Here is a 19,173-nt window from a genome sequence, read left to right as displayed (position 1 = left end):
CTAAATTATTTTAAAAATAACTCAGCATGATTTAAAAGAATTTTTGTTTACTGTCCACTAAGAGCCAGTAACAAATTCTGGTGATAAACACTGCAGTCCGTCCCAGAGCCGGGAACAGCCTGTGTCTGTCCTGGAGCCTGAAAGAGGGGTGCACCGAGCTCTTTCTTGGGGAGTGGCCGAGGCAGTGCTGCTGTGGATCACAGTGGTCACAGCATGCAGGCTGCCCTCTTCTCCTGAATGTGCGCCCCACTCACCAGGCCAGAGCAGCCTGCACTCTGCCCGCCCCGCCCCGCCCAGCCCAGAGAGACGAGTGCCAGTCCCAGACCTGGGCACTGAAGCCGGGCCTGGCCCAGCCTCCGTGTGTTCCTGTGGCACTGGCTATGTGGCTGCCTGGGAGGTTTGCAGTCAGCACACAGAGTCAGCCGCCCTGGGCTGGGGTGGGCAGGGCTGTTGCTCACTCAGATACAAGTCCCTGTGTGGCATGAGGATGCGTGTGGTGTCCAAGAGTCTGGGCAGTGGCTGAGCAGCTTCTGCTACATCCGAGGGGCTCCTGATGCTTCACTAAGGGGTGAGTCACTGTGACAGCCGTGACAACGCTGTCTCCTGTCCACACTCACCCGGGAGGCCTGAGGCCCCTGCCGTGCCCACTCCTGCTCTAGGACTGGGTCCATGCCTGTCCGCCTGTATGAGGCGTGTGTGGAGCCTGTGGGCAGCCTTCGTCACTGACAGCTGGAGGACTTGCCAGTGAGACCCCAGGACACCAGCATGGAGCCAGTGTGTGTGAGAGCTCAAGCACGTGTGTTTACATGAACGTGCGTGTGAGTGAGCATGCTTGTGTGTGAGGGCCTGGGTGTGCGCGAGTGAGTGAACGGCAAGCAAGAGGGCAAGTGTGAGATGGCGTGTGGGAATGAGTGCGTGTGTGAGGGTGTGCGCGGCATGGGTGTGAGAAGACTGCAGTTGGAGAGTCTGTGCGGGCAGGGTGTGTGAGCTTGAGTGTTGGGAGCACGAGCCCCTGTGAGGGTGTGAGGGGTGTGTGTCGTGTTGTCCGCTGTTTCTCCGGAAGAGACAGTGGGAGTCACCAGGTGGATGCATGCAGTGGATCAGGTTGTGGGAAATTGTGTGAAAAGGGAGCGCATGAGCCCTGGCCTCAGTTAGCTGCGTGTCTGTGCATTTTATTTATGTTTTATAAGACCTTGGGATTTCATAGTTCATTATAGTCCTAGTCATTTTATTTGAAAACAGGAATTTAGATGTGTTGGTAAATAATCTTTATGTTAACAGAAGCCCATTGTCAGGCATGAAACAGTGTGGTTTTTGTCTTTCCTAGCAGAAACACCGGAAGTTGTGGATGACCACCAGTTCAACTCCCTGAGCTCTGAGGACCCTCTGCACAGGTATTTTGTTCATTTCTTGTGTGTATGCGAACCTATGTCTTTCTGCTGTGTGGAGACTACATGGTGAAGCACAGGGTCATCCATTTCTCAGTCCTCCGCCCTGGCCCTGATGGACCTGTCCTGCATGAGGGACTCCAGAGCTGCGCCTCTGTCCCTGGCAACAGGTGCCCTGTGTGCCACAGGCTTGGGGTGACAGGAAGTGAGTGGGCAGCCGGCTGTGTGCCCGCTCTGAACAGCCTGCTGTCCACCTGGTCTGCACACCTGCTTGTGTCTTTGTTCATCACCCGGAGTCACCGCGTCCCCCACACAAGACCCTCTAGAACACGTAGGGGACTTGTGGGGAGAAGTTCCCACTGACAAGGGAATAGTTCACAGGCAGAGGCAGAGCCACCCACGCCCTTTGTTAGAAACCACAGCTGTGTGTGTAGGGAATGTTAGCGGCATGTTATCCTCAGCAGTGGGAAATGTGTCATTGAACAGTGAGATTCTTTGAAAGAAAACATTGTAAAGCGCAGTGAACTCAGTCAAGTGCAGAGATTTGTGAAAGTTCGACATTTTTAAGCATATGGAAGCATTGGGGAATATTTTTAAATACTACTCGTATTTTCTGCAGTTCTACTTTTTTCCAGGAGCTTTTGGCTCAGACACAATTTCAGGCTATGCAGCACAAGAGTCCTGCACAAGAGTTGTTGGTGCAGCTGGTCCTCAGTTGGACGTTTCCCAACTGCCCACACCTCTGCGGTGTGGACCTTGGTGGGCTCCTGGAAATGCCACAGCACTCAATGAAAAATCCCAGAACAAACAGTTCATAACTTTTAAATTCACTCTGATTGTGAGGAATTCTTGGCTGGCCCCTGGTGCAGGAATTGCCCCTTTTGCATGTAGAGCCACTTCCTGCCCATGAGGATCTGAGGCCTAGGCTGCCTGTGGGCTGTCTGGTGCAGTGCTGAGGGCCAAGAAGCAATAGTGAGAGAGAGGGCGCCCTGGGGCCTGCCTCTGGCCTCTCTCCCACGCTGGGAAGATGTGTACTAGGTCTGTCCTTGGGTGAGAGTTCCTCAGAGCCTCCCCTTGGGTGTTCAGATGCTCGCCCTGTTTCTCCTTCCTTCCTGTGCATCTGTTTCACCTTCCGTATGCTTCACACCCATGACACACTGCAGGACACCCAGGGCCCATTCACGTGCACCCCTTTGACCAGGCCCCATGCCTTCATGGGCGATCTTGGGTTCTCCTGTGAGTTGGATCCGGTCCTTCTTTGGCACAAGACATTGGTCAGAATCCAGGTCCCTGCCTGGCCCTGTGAGCCTATGACATGGGTGGTCTGGGCCCTGCACCACCCCGCCTTGTGTAAGCATGAGAGGCAGGGCCTTTTTGAGCAGGGATGGCATTTCTGCTGGTTCCTGAGGCACTGGTGGGCACCTTGCTCAGAGAGAGCACTGGCTTGCTTGCTGATGATTGAACTTGTGTCTCCTGAGTCCTGTCAGGGTCAGCAGGCACCGTGGTGCACACCGCACCGTGGGCCCTGAGTCCCCAGGGTCCGGCCTGCTTCCTTGCACTCTGACTTCACCGTGTGTTTTCTTCCAGTGGTGATCAAAGCATCAGGGAAGGCAGTGCCCTTGCCCGGTGGGCAGCGGATCCGGCCAACACAGCGTGGATGGAAAGTGAGTGCCCCTACCCCGGAGCCTGGGTCCCTGTGGCTGGCAGTGTGCTACCTGCTTTGCTGGGTCGGATCAGAAGCTTGCACAGACCTTCGTTCACCTTCAGTTACTGAGGAATGAACCAGGGTTTTCGTGCTAAGCTATATCCTATGTCCTGTATTTTTTCAATTGGAGACAGGGTCTCAGTAAGTCCTTATGGCTAGGCTCAAACCCGTGGTCCACTTAACTCATCTTCCTGAGTTCTGGGATTACAGGTGTGCTCTTAGTCACCCAGCTTCATTTACTTAAAATATCAAAGAGCCGCCTATGCCTGCAGTATTAGCCGAGGCTGCCTGCCAGGGGAATCCCTGGGGCTTCCTGGAGTGGGACTTTGCTTCCCTCAGATGATCACACCCCTCTGTGTCGTTCCCCTTCCTGATTGCTTCTCCCAGGTATGGATTTGGTTCTGTCCTGCATCCTACGGGAGCTGAGGTTGTGACCTGCAGCCCGCGGCCCAGCAGGGTTGTGGCCGGGTGGGTATCCAGCCAGCCCACCGCCTGCACGCCACACTTGGGTCTGCTGTCATTTAAGAGGCTGGGCATTGCCAGCTAGATCCTTTTTGTTTAAGAAGTGAAGATTCTTTCTGATGATGTCAGGGCATTTGTACGCTGTGGTTTGGAAAGGGGGTACCTGTAATGAGTGTTCCGGGAAACCACCAATGAAATAGACACCACTCTGATCAGTGGCAGGCTCATTGCTCTTCTGCTGTGTCATCTTGAATTGTGTACGTCATTTGGCCTGGCCACGCCTCTCCTTTAAAACATACACCTTCTCAGAGTCCTGGGTTCCCCAAAATACAGGCTGTCATTTTATGTCTGAGATGCTATACATTACCTTTTGTATTTTCTTATACATCAGGACACTTTAATTTCAAACTTAAAAATGTTTATGAGTCAGGTGTGGTGGCACAGGCCTATAATCCCAGCTGCTTGGGAGGCTGAGGCAGAAGGATCCCAAATTGGAGCCCCGTTTATATAGCCTAGCTAGACACTGCCTCAAAATAAAAACATTTAAAAAGGATTAGGGGTTATCTCAGCAGTAGAGCACAGCATTTGTGAAACCCTGGGCTCAACCCCCATGCTTATAGGACAGCCCTAGGAGGCGTGTAAATCAGAGTCTGGAATAAGTCAGCCTGGAAACCGTCAAGTCTGTCCACAGCGCATCCCCTGAGAGCCAAGTCTCTTACCCTGAAAGGATGCTGACCTTGCAGATGGGCCACCAGCAGCCCTCCTGCAGTAGCTTCCTGAGTAGTGGGCATCAGAGGAGGCCGTGGCCTCAGAAAGGCAAGGTAGCGCTTGGTTGGTTTGAGTCAATTTTTAAAGTTTTTTCCCTTTTCTTGCAGACCCGGAAGAAGCCATTTATGACGATGTCCCCAGGGAAAACTCAGACTCTGAGCCAGGTTTGTTCTCTGAAACCAGAGCTGAGCATGAGGGTTGGGTTTCCAGCTCTCCCTGCAGTGCTCAGCCCGGGGCCAGCATAGGGGCTGTGTCCACATTTCGTATCTTGACGAGTGAGTGGCTTGGAGCGGTGCATGTAACAGTGCTTGAAGCAGAAAGAGTGAGGGAGAAAAGAGGAACAAAGAGGGAAGAAATGTGGGAGCCAAGAAGTACCAGTGGATGTGCAATGTCATCGAGAAAATACGGAGATCCGGCTAAGGTGATACTCAAAGGCTGTTACCGAGAACCTTCCAGAAGTTCAGGAAGCCACATACATTGTCAGCAGGTAGAAACGCAAGCCCTGTGCAGTGTTAACACACCAGTCCAGGTGCCAAATCTATAGAAACCCTGACAGTGGCCGAGAGAACAGGACACCACGGCACCAGGGGCCGCCCTGAGAGCCCAGGCCTCTGCGTGTGGAGCAGTGAGTGACATGGGGTGAAGTCTCCAGGGTGCGGACAGAAGCAGCTCAGCCCTGGTCTCAGCACCTGGCTGAGATCAGCCCTGCAGGAAGAGCAGGCAGAGACCAGTTGCTTTAAGGAAAGTGGCCCTGAGCCCAGAGGAAGTACTGTGAAGTGGTGGAGAGCGGCGAGAGGATCAGTTGTGAGGTTTGGACCAACCGACGTCATGGACGTGGACGGCACCCGTGGCAGGGGTCTGCTCAGGGCTGTGCTTCCGGCTGGCTCTGGTCACTCAACCTGTGTTGCAGGAGGGGCTGTGTGTTACTTGCTTTTCTCTCATTGCTGAGACAAAATACCCGATACCCCAAAGTTAAAAGGGAAAGGCTTATTTGGCTCACAGTTCATAGAAGTTCAGTCCATAGTCGGTTGGCTCTGAGGCTGGGATGGCAAATAGGCCTCGCAGGAGACGCAGCATGGCACACACAAGGCAGCAAACATAGCAAGAGGGTTTAACAGCGTCTTTCTGCCCCTTTTATTCCATTCGGACTGCTGGGGTCAGACTAATCACTCACATGCAGCGGTTTGGCAGTCACCCTTAATCCAGCATCACATCTTCCAGAGAATGCCCCACCTCATCTGCAAGAGGCTTGGGGGACAGCCAAACACCAACCATAACAGGCAGAGAGAGTTTCGGGTTCTTGTGCTTTGTTTTGGGATTTTTATGACTGTGCCCGAATGTATTTTATGAACAACTGCTAAGAGCCCAGAAACAGGTTAACTCCTGAACCAGTAAAGCAAAATTCAACCTGACCGAGCGCTAGAAATTATAAATTAAACAAGAATGGTAAAGAGAAAGAGGAAAGATTGCAGAATAAGTCCAGATGTACTGATGCCTACAGTAGGCATGGATTGGGCCAGTTCCTAGAAGTGGACGGTGGGGCCAGAGGCCCGGGCTGGCTAAGCAGGAGGCACTGACATGGCTGGCGGTGGGTGGAGGTGATCAGAGCCAGGGCTGGAGGAGGAGCGCGATGCCTTGCAGCAGGGCCTTGGAAACAGCAAGTTCCCAGGTGAAGGTGGAATCAAATAGGGCAGGCAGGTGTGTGATTTAAATGGGAGATGCTAGCCATGACCGGTGGAGGCTGGGTGCTCAGTTAATGTAGATTGGTGTGTGGTATCGAAGGATGTGGGAAAACCTTAACACCAATAGTTTCCAAATGTACATTCCCCCAACCCAGGAATATTTCTGTAATTACATTGTATGCTCAAGCAAAGATTAACAAATGCCAGACAATTGGTGTTTAGGTATCATACCTGGTAACAGTCTTACGAAATCAATAGAAAGCAAATATTTGGAAATTAAAGGTCACTGTACTATATAACCTATCACCAGGGACAAGGATGAAAGCACGGTGAAAATCTGTATTTTGACATGATAAATCTAAAAACTTGTGAGATGCATTTAAAGTAACATGGTTATAGACGTAATGGCATATGTCAACGTCTAAGAGATGGAGAAAAAAACGGACCTTGCTCCACCTCGGTTTTATACAGGACAGCAAAGCAAACACTGGCAGGGAAGGAAGGAACCACGATAACACAGCAGCGGCAACGTCAGGGGACCGGAGCTGCAGGGACAGACATCCTGGTGGTGTACAGGAAGCCCAAAGCAGAGGGTGGAGGAAGACACTGAGCAGGAGGCTGTGGCGGCTGTGAGGATTTGTGAGAACCAGGACTTCATGTGACTACTTCTGTGAAATCAAGTGGTTCCTCCCGCAGTCTGCTGACCACGGAGAGAGCAGTAGTAAATCACTAATCTCCAAGACCTGGGACCTGCTGCTTAGCTGATTGGCAGAGCACTCCAAGTGCTCCCAGGAGGGTCAGAAGCCTCCTGCTCACCTGGGAACAGGCAGGGCTGCCCGCTCGGCTCAGTTCACTATGCAGCCTGGGTGTGTGAACCCCGGGAAGTGCTAGGAGAGGGCAGCATCTGCAGAGTGTGAAAGCTCACCTAGGACACTGGGGACCATGCTGCCTGGCTCCTCTCAAGGTGCGCAGGAAGATTCAGTGGCCACTCGGGACTAAGAGCTCGTAACTGGAGGATGTGCTTTTACCCTGTTGAAGGAGGCTAAAATGTTACGTTCCTAACTGCACAGTGAACATACAAACGGGGAAGACAGTTAAGTCATAGTTACAGACCCTCCAGGCACCATTACCTGCTGGCGGTGACCTGGCGGGGAGACAGGCAGCCACCGAGGACCTGGAGAGTGACACCCGGCAGAGAGCGTGCATGGGGCTTATGGCCCTGTGCTGTGAAGTACCTTTTCTGGCTGTCTGTCCCGGCAGCTCAGCCACCAAAGGCCTCGTGTCATTGTGCCCCCAAAGTCTCCAGAGAGCCACCTGCCAGCGTGACTTTGATCCTGGTGGGGCTTGTGTCCCTTTAAGGACGGTACAGCAGAGAAACTGTGGGCTGTCTGTGGAGGAAGTGCCTCCCTCCCCTTCTTTCTAGGAGTGTGGAGTCGGCCAGGGTGCCCAGGGGTGTTCCCAAAGACCAGTGTGTCTGTTGGGGCTCGAGACAGTCCTGGGTCAGGGCCACAGTGCACTGCAGCTGCGCACCAGCGCTCTCCCACCTGGGTGCCTGGGTGGGGCTCTGGGCCCTGCTGAAGGCCCCTCCCTCTCTGCAGACCGTGATCCAAGGCCCTTGCTCTTCAGAGCTGTTGCTCCGAAACCTGGAGGCTTTGCCCTGTGTTGGGAAAGAGGAATCTGGTTCTGTGGAGAGATGCGGGGCTGTGGCGATGGGAAGCACGTGGAGCCCGGGCTGTGGCACAGCCTCGTCGAATTTCTCATTTCCACCAAACGCGAGTTGGTGTTCGCATGTTCTCCACATGTCGTGTTCATCCTTAGTGCCTGGCACCTCAGGGCTCTCAGAACTCAGGGCGGCTGAGGATTTGCATGGTGACCTCGCACGGGAAGGTGGGTCTGTGCAGGCACGGAAACGCCCTTTCATGAACGTGTGCCACCTTTAAATGGCAATGCAAGCAGGAACGATTGATTCTCAAGTCTGACAGCTGGATAGAGGGCTGTCTGTGCTCGTGTGGCTGACGGTGGCAATCAAAAGCCACAGTTCTTTGGAGTGTGAAGAGCAGCATTTTTGTTCTCCGTAGTCCTGTTGCCAGGCCGCAGCACTAGGACAGAGACTTCTGTGTGTGTTGTTGCTGTGCTGCACATTTCCGGGCGCCCAGTGCTCAGTCACCCTCCCGGCCTCAGGGCCTTAGGAGGGTGGAGTCAGGCAGCTCCGCTAATCCACATTTCAGGGCAAGGATCCTGAGATGAGTGGGGTGTAGCTCACCTTGGGCCTTCAAAGACTTTTCTTTAGTAGAGACCTTTGTCATCCTTTGGGGGCATAAACGTGATGTGTTCTTCAGGGTTCTGACTCCTGCTGTCGGAAGTGGGCTCCCAGCATCAGCACTCCTGTGTCGCGTCTGTCTGGCTGCTCAGAGCTGTTTACCGTCCACCCATTTCCTGTCATGTGCCGTCCCTCTGTTGCCATATTCATCCTCTGTCCAGTGCCCAGGTGTGCCCAGCTGTCCATTGTCCATCTGACTAGCTGCCTGTCTCACCCTAGTGACAGAGTCCCTCAGGGAAAGCCCACTCCTGCCAGCAGTGTTTGGTAACTGAGGTGGGTTTGGACAGGCCAGTGGTCCCTGGGGTGAGGATGGGGTGGGGCTGCAGGACCTCACCTCTGAGAGCCACCTACAGGAGTGCTGCGCTCGGCCCATCGCTCCTCTGTTACCCAGATGCACTTCTGCCCCGGTTCTGAATGAGGTAAAACAGCAAGCTAGTGAGAACCTCTGCATTTGGATCTAATTTCATCTTGGGATTTGTGCCCTCAGAGGAAATGATTTATGATGACGTTGAGAACGGAGAGCACGGTGGGAATAGCTCTGTGGAGTATGGGTGGAGCTCAAGTGAGTTTGAGAGCTACGAAGAGCAGAGCGACTCGGAATGCAGGAGCGGCGTTCCACGGTCCTTCCTGCGCAGCAGCCACAAGAAGCAAGTAGGTGTGCAGCCTCCGCGAACTGGGGCGTGTTCCTCTCACCTGCGCGTGGGGCTGTGGGATGTAACACTTGCACACTTGCTTCTGAAGATGTGGACGTGTAATTTGGGGAGAACATGAAGTATGGGCAAAGGAGATGGTGTCATTTCACATAGCTCAGGCAGTGGAGGATGGACTTTAAACTCTCAGAAAGAGGCAGGCTTGCCATCTGGAGCCAGCTCCTCCTGCAGTCAGCCTAGTTCCCAGAGAGAGAACCCTCATGCAGGGTCCCCAGGATGCACACGGGGCAGGCTCAGCCCTCATGCAGGGTCCCCAGGATGCACATGGGGCACGCTGAGCCCTCACACATGGCCTCTGGGGCACACACAGGGCACAGTCAGCCCTCACACAGGGTGCGCATGAGGCACACTGAGCCCAGTGCACACGAGGAACTCTGAGCCTTTTCTCCCAGAGCTGTGCTTCCCTGAATTGTCCTGTGCGCCAGCCTCTCCCCATAAGCAGGATGTTGATATCACAGGAAGTGTTGAGAATGACAGAAAAGAGCAAAGCTCCTAAACTACCCTGAAAAGTTTTTTAATGGAACATTTTTTATTAGTCCATTTGTGCAGGGTATAACAGTGCCGTTTATCTTGGGGAGTTGGCACATGTACACAGCCATCTTACCTCCCTCTCTCCATCCCTCAGTTCGCTCTCCTTCTGCAGAAGATCTGCCTCATTGAATCCTTTTATCTGTCCTTCATTTTGCTCTTTAAAATGTTTATACTTTGGGTTTCTTTGAAGCTAGGGTCAGAGGAGGGACTGGGAGCCCTGGAAGAGTGAGCTCTGTGTGGGTGGGGTGGGCAGGCCTGCAGCCTCCCGGGGAGGTGTATGGGGCCCTCGGTGCCTGTTGGCCAGTTCCTTTGGCCATCGGCCCCACCCCACCTGACAGCTGGGCATAGCCAGGGACTCCAGCAACCAGAGCCTGCGTTCTCCCATGGCTGCCACGTGTGGTTGTCTAGAATTCTGATCCCTAGACCTGTTTCATGGAAGTCAGGAACGGTCTTCTAGTTTGAGTGGACACCTCACAACTCTGGATTTTGAACAGGATTTATCCAGGAACTTAGGTCTTTTCCGTGGCCAGGGTTACCTCGTTTTGCCAGTGAGTGAAGCTGCCATTTTAGTTGGCAGAGCTCATGAGGAGGGAGGATTTGGCTTGGTGCAGTGGAGTCAGACACTCTGACGTACACCGAGGCTGTCAGCCAGCCAGCAGGTGAGTGTTCAGGAGCGGCAGACCATCTCAAGTCAAGGGTGGACGTTGTGGACGCTCTGCCCCGGTGGACCTTTCGGCCACACCAGTGAGGGTGTCGGGGTCCTCAGCCTCCCTGCTGGAGAAGTGCGAGAGGTGGGTGGGAAGCTGGCCGTGCATGCTGAGTCATGACGAGGGCTGGAGCACATGTACTGTGCGCGCTGGAGTGGGGTGGACTGAGACCTTGTGGGTCGGGGGATTGAGCCGGAAGAGCCGAGTTCACACTTACAAGTTTAGGTGTCAGATTTTAAAAACTCAGAAAGGCTGAATTGTTGAGTCATCCCAACAGCAGTCCTGAGTGTTTACTCATTCGTGCTTTGCGTGTCCTCGTGGTGGACATGAGAATGCCCAGGAGCCTGGGACTTTGGCTCTGCATACATTTCTAGGATGGTAGTGGGCTGGAAGGGTGGTCCAGGAGACCCCAGGCCCCGTCACCTCGGCCTTTCTGGTGCTGGCCTTGTGCAGGTGCCCAGGTGGCACTCCTCATAGCCCTCTGATGCTGTCATGCACCCACACGTGCACCCCGCCACCAAGAGGCAGTGGGGCTGGCCGTGGCCCTGCAGAGCAGGGTCATGGGGTCTGGCTGGGCCTGTTTTGAAAGACACTGTCTTTTTGTGCCACAGCTCTCTCATGACCTAACCCGCTTAAAGGCGCACTGTGAGGAAAAGATGAGAGACTTGGTGGCCAGCACGGTGGGAGCCGTGGAGGTACAGCAGCTAACGCGCAGGCAGGAGCAGAAGGTAGTGTGGTCCTCTCCGACAGTGGCTGACCGTGCCCTGCACTGGCCCCTCCTGCCCCAGCAGTGGTTCTCAAAGTGTGGCCCCGGGGCTCCTGGGGTCACACTGACTCTGAGGCATCTTACCCTCTTCATGCTTTGTTCTCTCGTGAGTGACTGTAGGAATATTCCAGAAGCTCTGTGGTATGCACCTCAGTCGATGGAGGCCAGAGCCCAGCTGTGTTGGAGAGAAAGATTTCCAAAAGCATAAACATCATTATTTGTTGTTTTGAAAAATACAGTAATTTCTCACATATATTATTTAAGACAATAAGTAATAGATTCACCTCTTAAGTGAATGTTAGCAAGAAAACCTCAAAATCTTCTTAGTTTTAACTCATACAGTCACTATGTATAGGTTAACAAAGTCCAGGCAAACTAAATTTTTAGGGGCTGGGTGTAGTGCAGAGGAGGACATGCTTAGCAGTAGGTGAGGCCCTGGGTCCCATCCCAGCACCACTGAGGTAAATATTGTAATGAGAATTTTTAAGTCTGTAAAGGGCTCCTGGGCCAAAAAGTTTGAGAACTGCTGGATTTAAATCATGATACTTGGTTCCATGTGGTGTGTTTTAAAAGGGCACTGTCAAGTACTTGTCACTGCAGCCTGGCCTTCGTCCCTTTGCCCAGTGTGCCTGGCTTCTTGGGGGAAGTGGCTGTCTGCTTGCATCCTGCGTGCCGCACCCCTCCCTCCAGCGCAGGTGCTCTAGGCTGGCTCCCAGTGTGACAGTGACGAGGCTGCTTCAGGACTTGGGGTGCTGCATGCGCTGTGGGAGCCGCTCAGTCTCCATGCAGTGAGCACAGGGCCCGGTGGGGGGCCTGTGTTGTGTAAGGGCAGGTCAGGTGTTCTCTCAGGGCTGGCGGGGCACCTCTCCTCCTGGGACTCACATGAGGATGGGATCTGCGCCGTGAGGGCCCTGTCCACTCTGCGGCCTTCCGGGTTTCAGGGCCAGGACTGCACCAAGGGGTCTGAAGCCAGGAAGCAGTGGGCTGGGAACAGGCCATGGTGGACCTCGAGATGGGTTATGTGGGAAGCCACCAAAGCATGCGTCAGTACACGCAGGCACATGTGGCGTCCAGCACTGCAGCAGGCAGGCGGGCACCTGTGGCTTTGCAGCTTTTGCCTGGAAGTCAGAGAGGTCAGGCAGCAGTGGAAAGGGAAGTCGGGTGCTGGGGGGCACATTGGAGCTCCGGGTCAGAGCAAAAGGGTGCTGTTCATCTCCTGGGCCGGTCAGGTGCTCTCTAAAGGGAGCATCCAGGGTCCCGGCTGATGCTCAGGTGTTCAGCTGCTGCAGAATCAGAAGCAGAGGCCCACCCTGCCTTCGGAAGGCCTGAGCGCTGCTGACAGTCGTGATAAATCGGCAGTCATCAAGCTTCGGCCCTTGGGACGTCGCCCTCTGCTTGGTCTGCAGACGGGTTGCCCCGCGTGTGCCCCAAGAGCAGGAAGGGACTCCAGCTGGCAGTGACGCGTGCACCATGCTGGTCATGGAGGAGGGCCCCACGAGGAGGTGGGTGCGAGGGCTGTGCTGCTGCTTGTGCCGTGCAGCCCTGGCACCTCTGACATCCATGCCTGTTTGTCCCTGTGGCTACCACAGAGCTCTCTGCCCGTGAGTGACTGCAGAGAAATTAAAGATGACTGGGGCAGAGCAGGAGTCTCCTCAGTGTGGAGGAGGGGCTCTGTTTTTGAACTTCACCTTTGCCTTTTATTTAAAAACAAGATGAAAAGTAGCTGACAGCCACACACACGATAACCAAGCTCTCCTACACCAAAAACCCAATGTCAGGTAACGTTTGAAGCCCAGATTACTTGACAGTATTCTTTTAAAATAACAGCAACAACAGGCTTTGGGGCTGGTGCTGCTTCTCAGACAGGCGTCTCACTCTTGCAGATGCAGAAGCTCATGAAGGCGGCCAAGGAGGGCACCAAGGACGGGTTGGAGCGGACCAAGGCCGCCGTGAAGAGAGGCCGTTCCTTCATCAGGACCAAGTCCTTCATCTCCCCAGGTCTGGCCCAGGTTCTTGGGAGGACTTAGGAAGGACGCGGTCCCACAAAGCACAGCAGGAGTGAAAGGCATCCCGGGCAGCCAGCCCTACCGTCTCCCCTGAGCAGGCCTTGTCTCGGGCATCACACAGTTGCCCGGGGGCCCTCGATGGTGCAGGATGCCCTGGACCCGCGGTGGTCACCATGGTGGTGTCTGTAAATGTTCTGGTTCTGGAAAGCTGCTGTGAGAGTGTACGGACTTCCTTGGCCTCACAGGGACAGGGGCGTAGCCTGGTGGCTCTGATGTATGGAGGCTGTGTCCATGGGCAGCGTGTGCTGGCCGTGGGCTGTGGGCCAGTGCTGTTGGGCACCCAGGGGCCCCTTGGAGCCTCAGGTCGGACAAGCTGCCCCAGCGTGCAGGGGGCTCCACTGGGTCTGTGAGCACACGTCCTGCATGTAACGCCACACCAGGACACCTGTGCACAGCGTTTGCTGACCTATGTGTGGGTTTAGAAAAATACTGGCCAGGTGTGGGTCCAGTGCGCCGGAAGGCTGAGGCAGGAGGATCACAAGTCTGAGTTCAGCCTTGAAACTTGGCAATTTAACGAGTTATTGTCTGAAAATAGAAAATACAGAAGGGCTGGGAATGTAGCTCATTTAGGAGCCCTGGGCTCAGTCTCCAGGGATATGCATATGTGTGAACACACGCGCATATGCACATTCACACGAGCAAGGAAGCACTGCACACTTGCTGCTTCCTCATCGAGTGGCCTAGGGACACCCTCTGCCATTGGAGCTAAAACTGACCGGGCCCTTTAGCATCCACCCTGGAACACTAGGCGTCCAGGCAGGCCTCCGTGGTCAGGGGGATGGTGTGTGCGTGCTGACACAGTGAGCCATGCCTGGTCCTCACAGCGGGTCTGGGGCCACACTCTGGGTCCCTCTTTGCCCCCTTCTCCCAGCACAGCATCGCCTTCCCATCACGGTGCTGGGCTGTCCTAGGTTCTGTAGGTGTGGGCTGTGCGTGAGGCTGTCTTCTGCAGGGTCTCTAGGATGTGCTGTCCCCGGTCACCATCTCTGTCCCTGAGAGGGACATGGAGCTTGGCAGGGCCAGTGTTGTCCAGCCTGGGTGTGTCAGTCGCACCCCAGTATCTGCCAGTCTCCCAGGGAAGCTTGCAAAGCAAGCAGCTCAGATCTCTGTGGCAGGGTTCAGGGTCTTGAGATGAGAAGAGTAAGGTTCTGTGACCCAGGAGCACCAGTGTTCTTCTGGGGTTCTTAGGTTAGGGTGTCTGGCTGTTTTGAGAACACAGGGCCTTCACTCAGAGCTGCATCCCCAACCGTGAGATTTCAGTTCTTTTTTGAGACAAGTTCTCCCTAAGCTGCCCAGGCTGCGCTTAATTGTGATCCTCCTGCCTCAGCCTTCAGAGTGCTGAAATTACAGGTGTGTGCCACTGTACCTAGCTGTATCTGGCTTTTAAAAATGAATTTAGTTTTGGTTTAGACATCTTGACTTTTGGAAAACTATGCCCCTTCAGGCTTTCATTGTGAGGGTAGGATGGACAGTTGAGAAACACAGAGTCCAGCCTGAGTCTTCCTGGGTATCAGCTGTGCCCCTGCAGTCCTTGGTTTCCAGTCCCAATGCCACGGGGTAGGGTGGGAGAGCTCCCAACCCATTGCTATCCAGCTGTTCACCTGACCCCTCTGCCTTTTGAGCTGAGACTTCTGTGTTGAAATTGTCAGATACTGCTGCTACATTATCCCTGTGGGAAGAATATTTTATTGGGTGTGTTAGAATTTCATTCTAATAGGAGCTGAGTGTGAAGTAAGCATATAAATGGAAATTCTGCAAAACGATTTGCCTGACACCTTACTGCACTGTGCTGTGCTGTGTGAAATCCCAGACACATGGGCTTGTGTGGCATTTATGCATCTTGGCCCATTTTAAGACCACAGATCTTGTCTCGAAGAGGAGCAGAGCTTGTTCATTGATGTGGACTGCAAGCATCCGGAGGCAGTGCTGACGCCGATGCCTGAGGGGCTGTCTCAGCAGCAGGTAGGATGGGCAGTGGTACCCAGTGGTCTGCTGTCCCACAGTCCTGCCCTAGCCCAGCTGTCCGTGCCGTGGTATAGGCGCAGCTGAGGGGCTGGGAAACCCTGGTCTTGGCTGTGGCCCCAGTGAAGGCCACTCTGGGCCTTAAATATTTCGGAGGTCACTCCGGAGTAGTTGTGAGAAATGTGTGGAACGCACATTCTTTCTGATGGTTGTTTCTGCCGGCTCGAATTCATATGACACTTTCACTGAGAGCCAGCGTATGGGTGTGTGCAAAGTATGCTGGCTCAGATTAAGGCTAAAATAGTAGACTTTTACTAATTAATGAAATTATCTGAATAGAATGCATTTCTTAAAAGTTGACCAAAGGTAACAAAAGGGAAAAATCAGTAGCCTCCATTTGATTATCTTCGGGTACAAGGAAAACTTAAGAAATAAGAACAGCATCAGAGGCTGGGCATAAGGGCAAGGAGTGAGCCATTCAGTGGCCTTTGAGTTCTTTTCCATATGGTCGGTAGCACGGTGCACATCATGGAGCTAGAGGTAGGGGTGGACGGGTGGGTGTCAGAAGATGAGGGCACATGATGATGTAGGTACAGAGGTGATACATAAGTTGTGACAGGCCATATACAAGTAAAAGAAAAACGTAAAAATACTAAATGTTGCAGAGTTTATCTAGGAGCTGTTACTGTTTGGTTAGGCTCAAATCACAAGCTTGCATTGGATTAGGATCGAAGGGGAACCAAATGAGTTAAATTCATGAGGAAAAGGAGTAAGGAGTGAAGTTGGTGTGAGCGGTACCACACATACAAGGTGGTGAGGTATAAGATGAGCCCCTGGGAGAAGGTGATCTGTAATTCCTCGCAGCTGGTGCACGCTCAGTCCTGGTTCACCTCTTGCAATCTTTGTAGCCACTTGAGGCCACTGTAGGTTTTCAAATGAGCAAGCTGGGTGCTTGAAAGAGCATGCGTGAAAAGACAAGGAGTAGGTGTCTTCAGTCTGTGAGGAGAGTGTGAGTCCAGTGTGCAAGCTGAAGAGACTGAGTAGGATGTGGGGTGTGAGGAGACCCTCAGTAGCCTTTAGAGTCTATAAGTAGAAAGTGAATAGGGTGCAGTGCCTGAGAAGAGACAGTGAGTAGCATGTAGGGTCTATGAGGAGACAGTGAATAGTATGTGGGATCAGTGAGCAAACAGGGAATAGAGGTTTAGGGACGATAAAACTATACAGATGTGGGACTATGAGGAGACCGGGTTAGAGTTTATGAACTGTGGGGTGTGTGGGGAGACGGTGAATAGAGGTGTAGGGTGTGTGAGGAGATAGTGCTCTCTGAGGAGACAGTAAATAAGGGTGTGGAGTTTGATGGTATGACTGTGGGGTGTGTAAGTACCTAGTGAATAGCAGTGTGGGGTGTGAAGAGATTCTGAGTAGAGGTGTGAGGTGTGAAGATACTGGATGGGATGTGCTGTGTGTGAGGGCATTGAGAGGTGTGGGCTGTGTGAGGAGACAGCGAGTCTAGGTATGGTGTGTGTGAGGAGAGTATGTTGTGGGGTTTGTGAGGACACAGTGAGCACGGGTGTGGGGTGTGAGGAGAGTATGAGTAGAGGTGTGGGTATGTGAAGAGATGAGGAGGCCTGAGGGATGCATAAGGGACTGGGAGGAGAGTCAGATGCTCTGTGAAGACACAGAGGGTGAGGCGTGGAGTCTGTAAGGAGAGAGTAAGCGTAGGTATCTTCACGGCAGGAACAGTGAAGGATATTTGGAGCCTGAGTGTGTTGACACATGTACAGTGCCTCTAGCCTGCTGTAGCTATCTTATTGGCTGTGAAAGATGGTGGGTTGGTGGTGTTTTTGCAGTTGTTTAGATTGTAATGTGGACATAGCTCTCTAGCAAGGAGTCCTACAGACCTGATCTATTCCGCAAGGCTTTCACTGGGATTACATTTGTCACATGGTCAAGTTAATTACTTAATATGATCAACCCCCAGTTTCTCCTGTGTAAAATGGGGTATTAATAACTTAGGTTTTTTTACTTCTCTTAATGATCTAGGGAAAAAAATGTATATATCGAGGCTTTGAATATTTTTTTTCTCATAATACGGTTAACCCTAAAGAGATGAAACTTGGACTCTTGAGTTCAAAAATTTATTAGTATTTAGGGTTTCTGTATTTTTTCCATTCAGCTTGCTCTCTTACAGTCATAATTCACATCAGTTATTTTTTGTTACTGACGACTGTGTTTTCTATGGGAGTTTTGTCTTCAAAGGTTAAACTGGGAGTGTTAATGCTTTTGAAATCTTTTTTTTTTTCTTTCTAAATTGGAAAGAAGATGACATAATTTAAGAGTCCATTTGAATATTGTTTTTATGCCCTGTTTTCGGATAGGGAAGGAAAGCCCTCCTGTTTCTTAAGTTGTCTTTCAATTGAAAAATGTTCTGCTTCCTGAGGACACAGGATCCCAACTGCCCCATTCATGGGTCCGGAAAGCAGGGCTAACCAGGGAACCTTCAAGAGCCTCCTCCGGCTCACAGTGGCACTGCTCCCTGTTTCTGTCCTGACTTCTCCAGTAGACCTGTTACCTTCAAGCCACTGGCCTTCCTCCCGGGGGCTGGTTCCCGTTTCATCCTTTGTCTTTTCCCACAGAACAACGTTTTTTGGTTAACTGTCCTCTGTGACCTGGGATTTGTGGTTCTTAGAAGGGTGTCAACAGCATTGGGCCCCGATGTGCCGCACTCATCTCTGGGACTCCTGTTTGATATGTTGATTTTAACTGTCTGAAAGGACTGACATCGCCTGCAGTAACCATGAAATCTAGGAGGTTGATTTTGTGTTTTAAATTAACTTATTCTGATTTTAGGACCTTTAACCTCATATACTGTTACCACCTCAGAACTTTATAGAAATTCATAGGTCTGACCCGCAAACAGTGTGACCCAGGAGCTTTGGGATTATATCTGGAAATCTGAGTTTTGGAGGGAATGCTGGCCTGGGCTTGAGGATTGGGGTCAGGTGCTGTGGTGGCCGTACTTAGCCCGTCCTCGAACCAGCGATGGTCAGGGCCACGCGAATGGCAGCAGCTGTGGGAAGCCAAGACTTCAGCTACAGGCCTGTGTGTTCTTTGCTAATTCCAGCCATATCTGGGTATTTGTATTTTCTAAAGACATCAATGTTTTTAGATATCCTAGAAGGGTTCATTTTTGCCTTTTGTGGATTGAATGTGTAATATTTTTTTTGTAAAGAGAGTACTGACTCACGTGAATGTTTCCTGAATCTTGGTTGCCCTGGAGTCTACGTAACTGTGGGCAGTGCTCACTTTGCCCACGAGGCGGCACTGTAGTGTCTGCCAGTGGCACCTGCTGGCTGGCGATTCCTTAGAAGGGTGTGTGCCCATGTGTGCATGTGTCCAAGCCACAGCTCTGTGCTTCATGTACGTAGGCAACGAAGACAAACCCAGGAGGTAATGTGCATCTTTGAAATGCAGACACATCAGGTACAGAGGTTTTTCTGTACCTGTAAGTGAATGAGCATTTTAACCACTACATTTTTAGCCTCATAGCTGGCTCTTTGCAAACAGGTAAAAAAATAAGTAAAATTTGTTCCTTCACCTTTCCACAAGCTTTCTGTTTCTCTATAATTATGAAGTGAACTTAGATGACTGCTAATAGTCTTCTTTGAACAAGACTGGCACTTTTTTATACTAACATGCACATGAGGTATGTAATTTAATGTTGGGAACATGAAATTCAGGTGGTTAATTCAGCTCATTATTGTGTAAGTGAATTTATTTTTAATGCAATTATTTTTTTCTTGCTTTAGTTATAGTTTGCAATTTGAGGTTTAAAAGGTAATGTAATTGTGTTAACATGGGAAGTATGTTTTGTACTATACGGCTGCTTATATAGACCCTTTAAGACATTTCAAAGGCTTCTGCGGGTTTCCTCTAATTATTTTAAAATAAACTTTTAGGGGGTCCGGGGATTTAACTCAGTGGTCCCGCTGCCGGCCTTGCAAGCTCAAGGACCCAAGTTCAATCCCTGGCACCAAAAAAAAAAAAAAAAAAAAAAAAAAAAAAAAAAAAAAAAAAAAAAAAAAAAAAAAAAGAGAGAAGGGGGA

The 19,173-nt window shown here is 51.9% G+C and overlaps 1 protein-coding gene across 1 annotated transcript in view; it reads left to right on the top strand.

The window, feature by feature from the left end:
• Arhgef10 (Rho guanine nucleotide exchange factor 10) overlaps window positions 1–19,173 on the top strand; it is an 86,371-nt gene that overhangs the window by 15,253 nt on the left and 51,945 nt on the right. The window contains exons 6-12 of the mRNA XM_010620365.1: window positions 1,331–1,394; window positions 2,976–3,052; window positions 4,431–4,487; window positions 8,813–8,976; window positions 10,885–11,001; window positions 12,923–13,037; window positions 14,961–15,067. Coding sequence (XP_010618667.1) covers window positions 1,331–1,394; window positions 2,976–3,052; window positions 4,431–4,487; window positions 8,813–8,976; window positions 10,885–11,001; window positions 12,923–13,037; window positions 14,961–15,067 — 701 coding nt within the window. The remainder of the gene's footprint in view (window positions 1–1,330; window positions 1,395–2,975; window positions 3,053–4,430; window positions 4,488–8,812; window positions 8,977–10,884; window positions 11,002–12,922; window positions 13,038–14,960; window positions 15,068–19,173) is intronic.

Source organism: Fukomys damarensis, unplaced genomic scaffold, assembly GCF_012274545.1.
Source record: "Fukomys damarensis isolate Sample0158 unplaced genomic scaffold, DMR_v1.0_HiC HiC_scaffold_18, whole genome shotgun sequence".
In the NCBI taxonomy this organism is placed as follows: Eukaryota; Metazoa; Chordata; class Mammalia; order Rodentia; family Bathyergidae; genus Fukomys; species Fukomys damarensis.
This window is presented reverse-complemented; position numbering and strand designations above follow the sequence as displayed.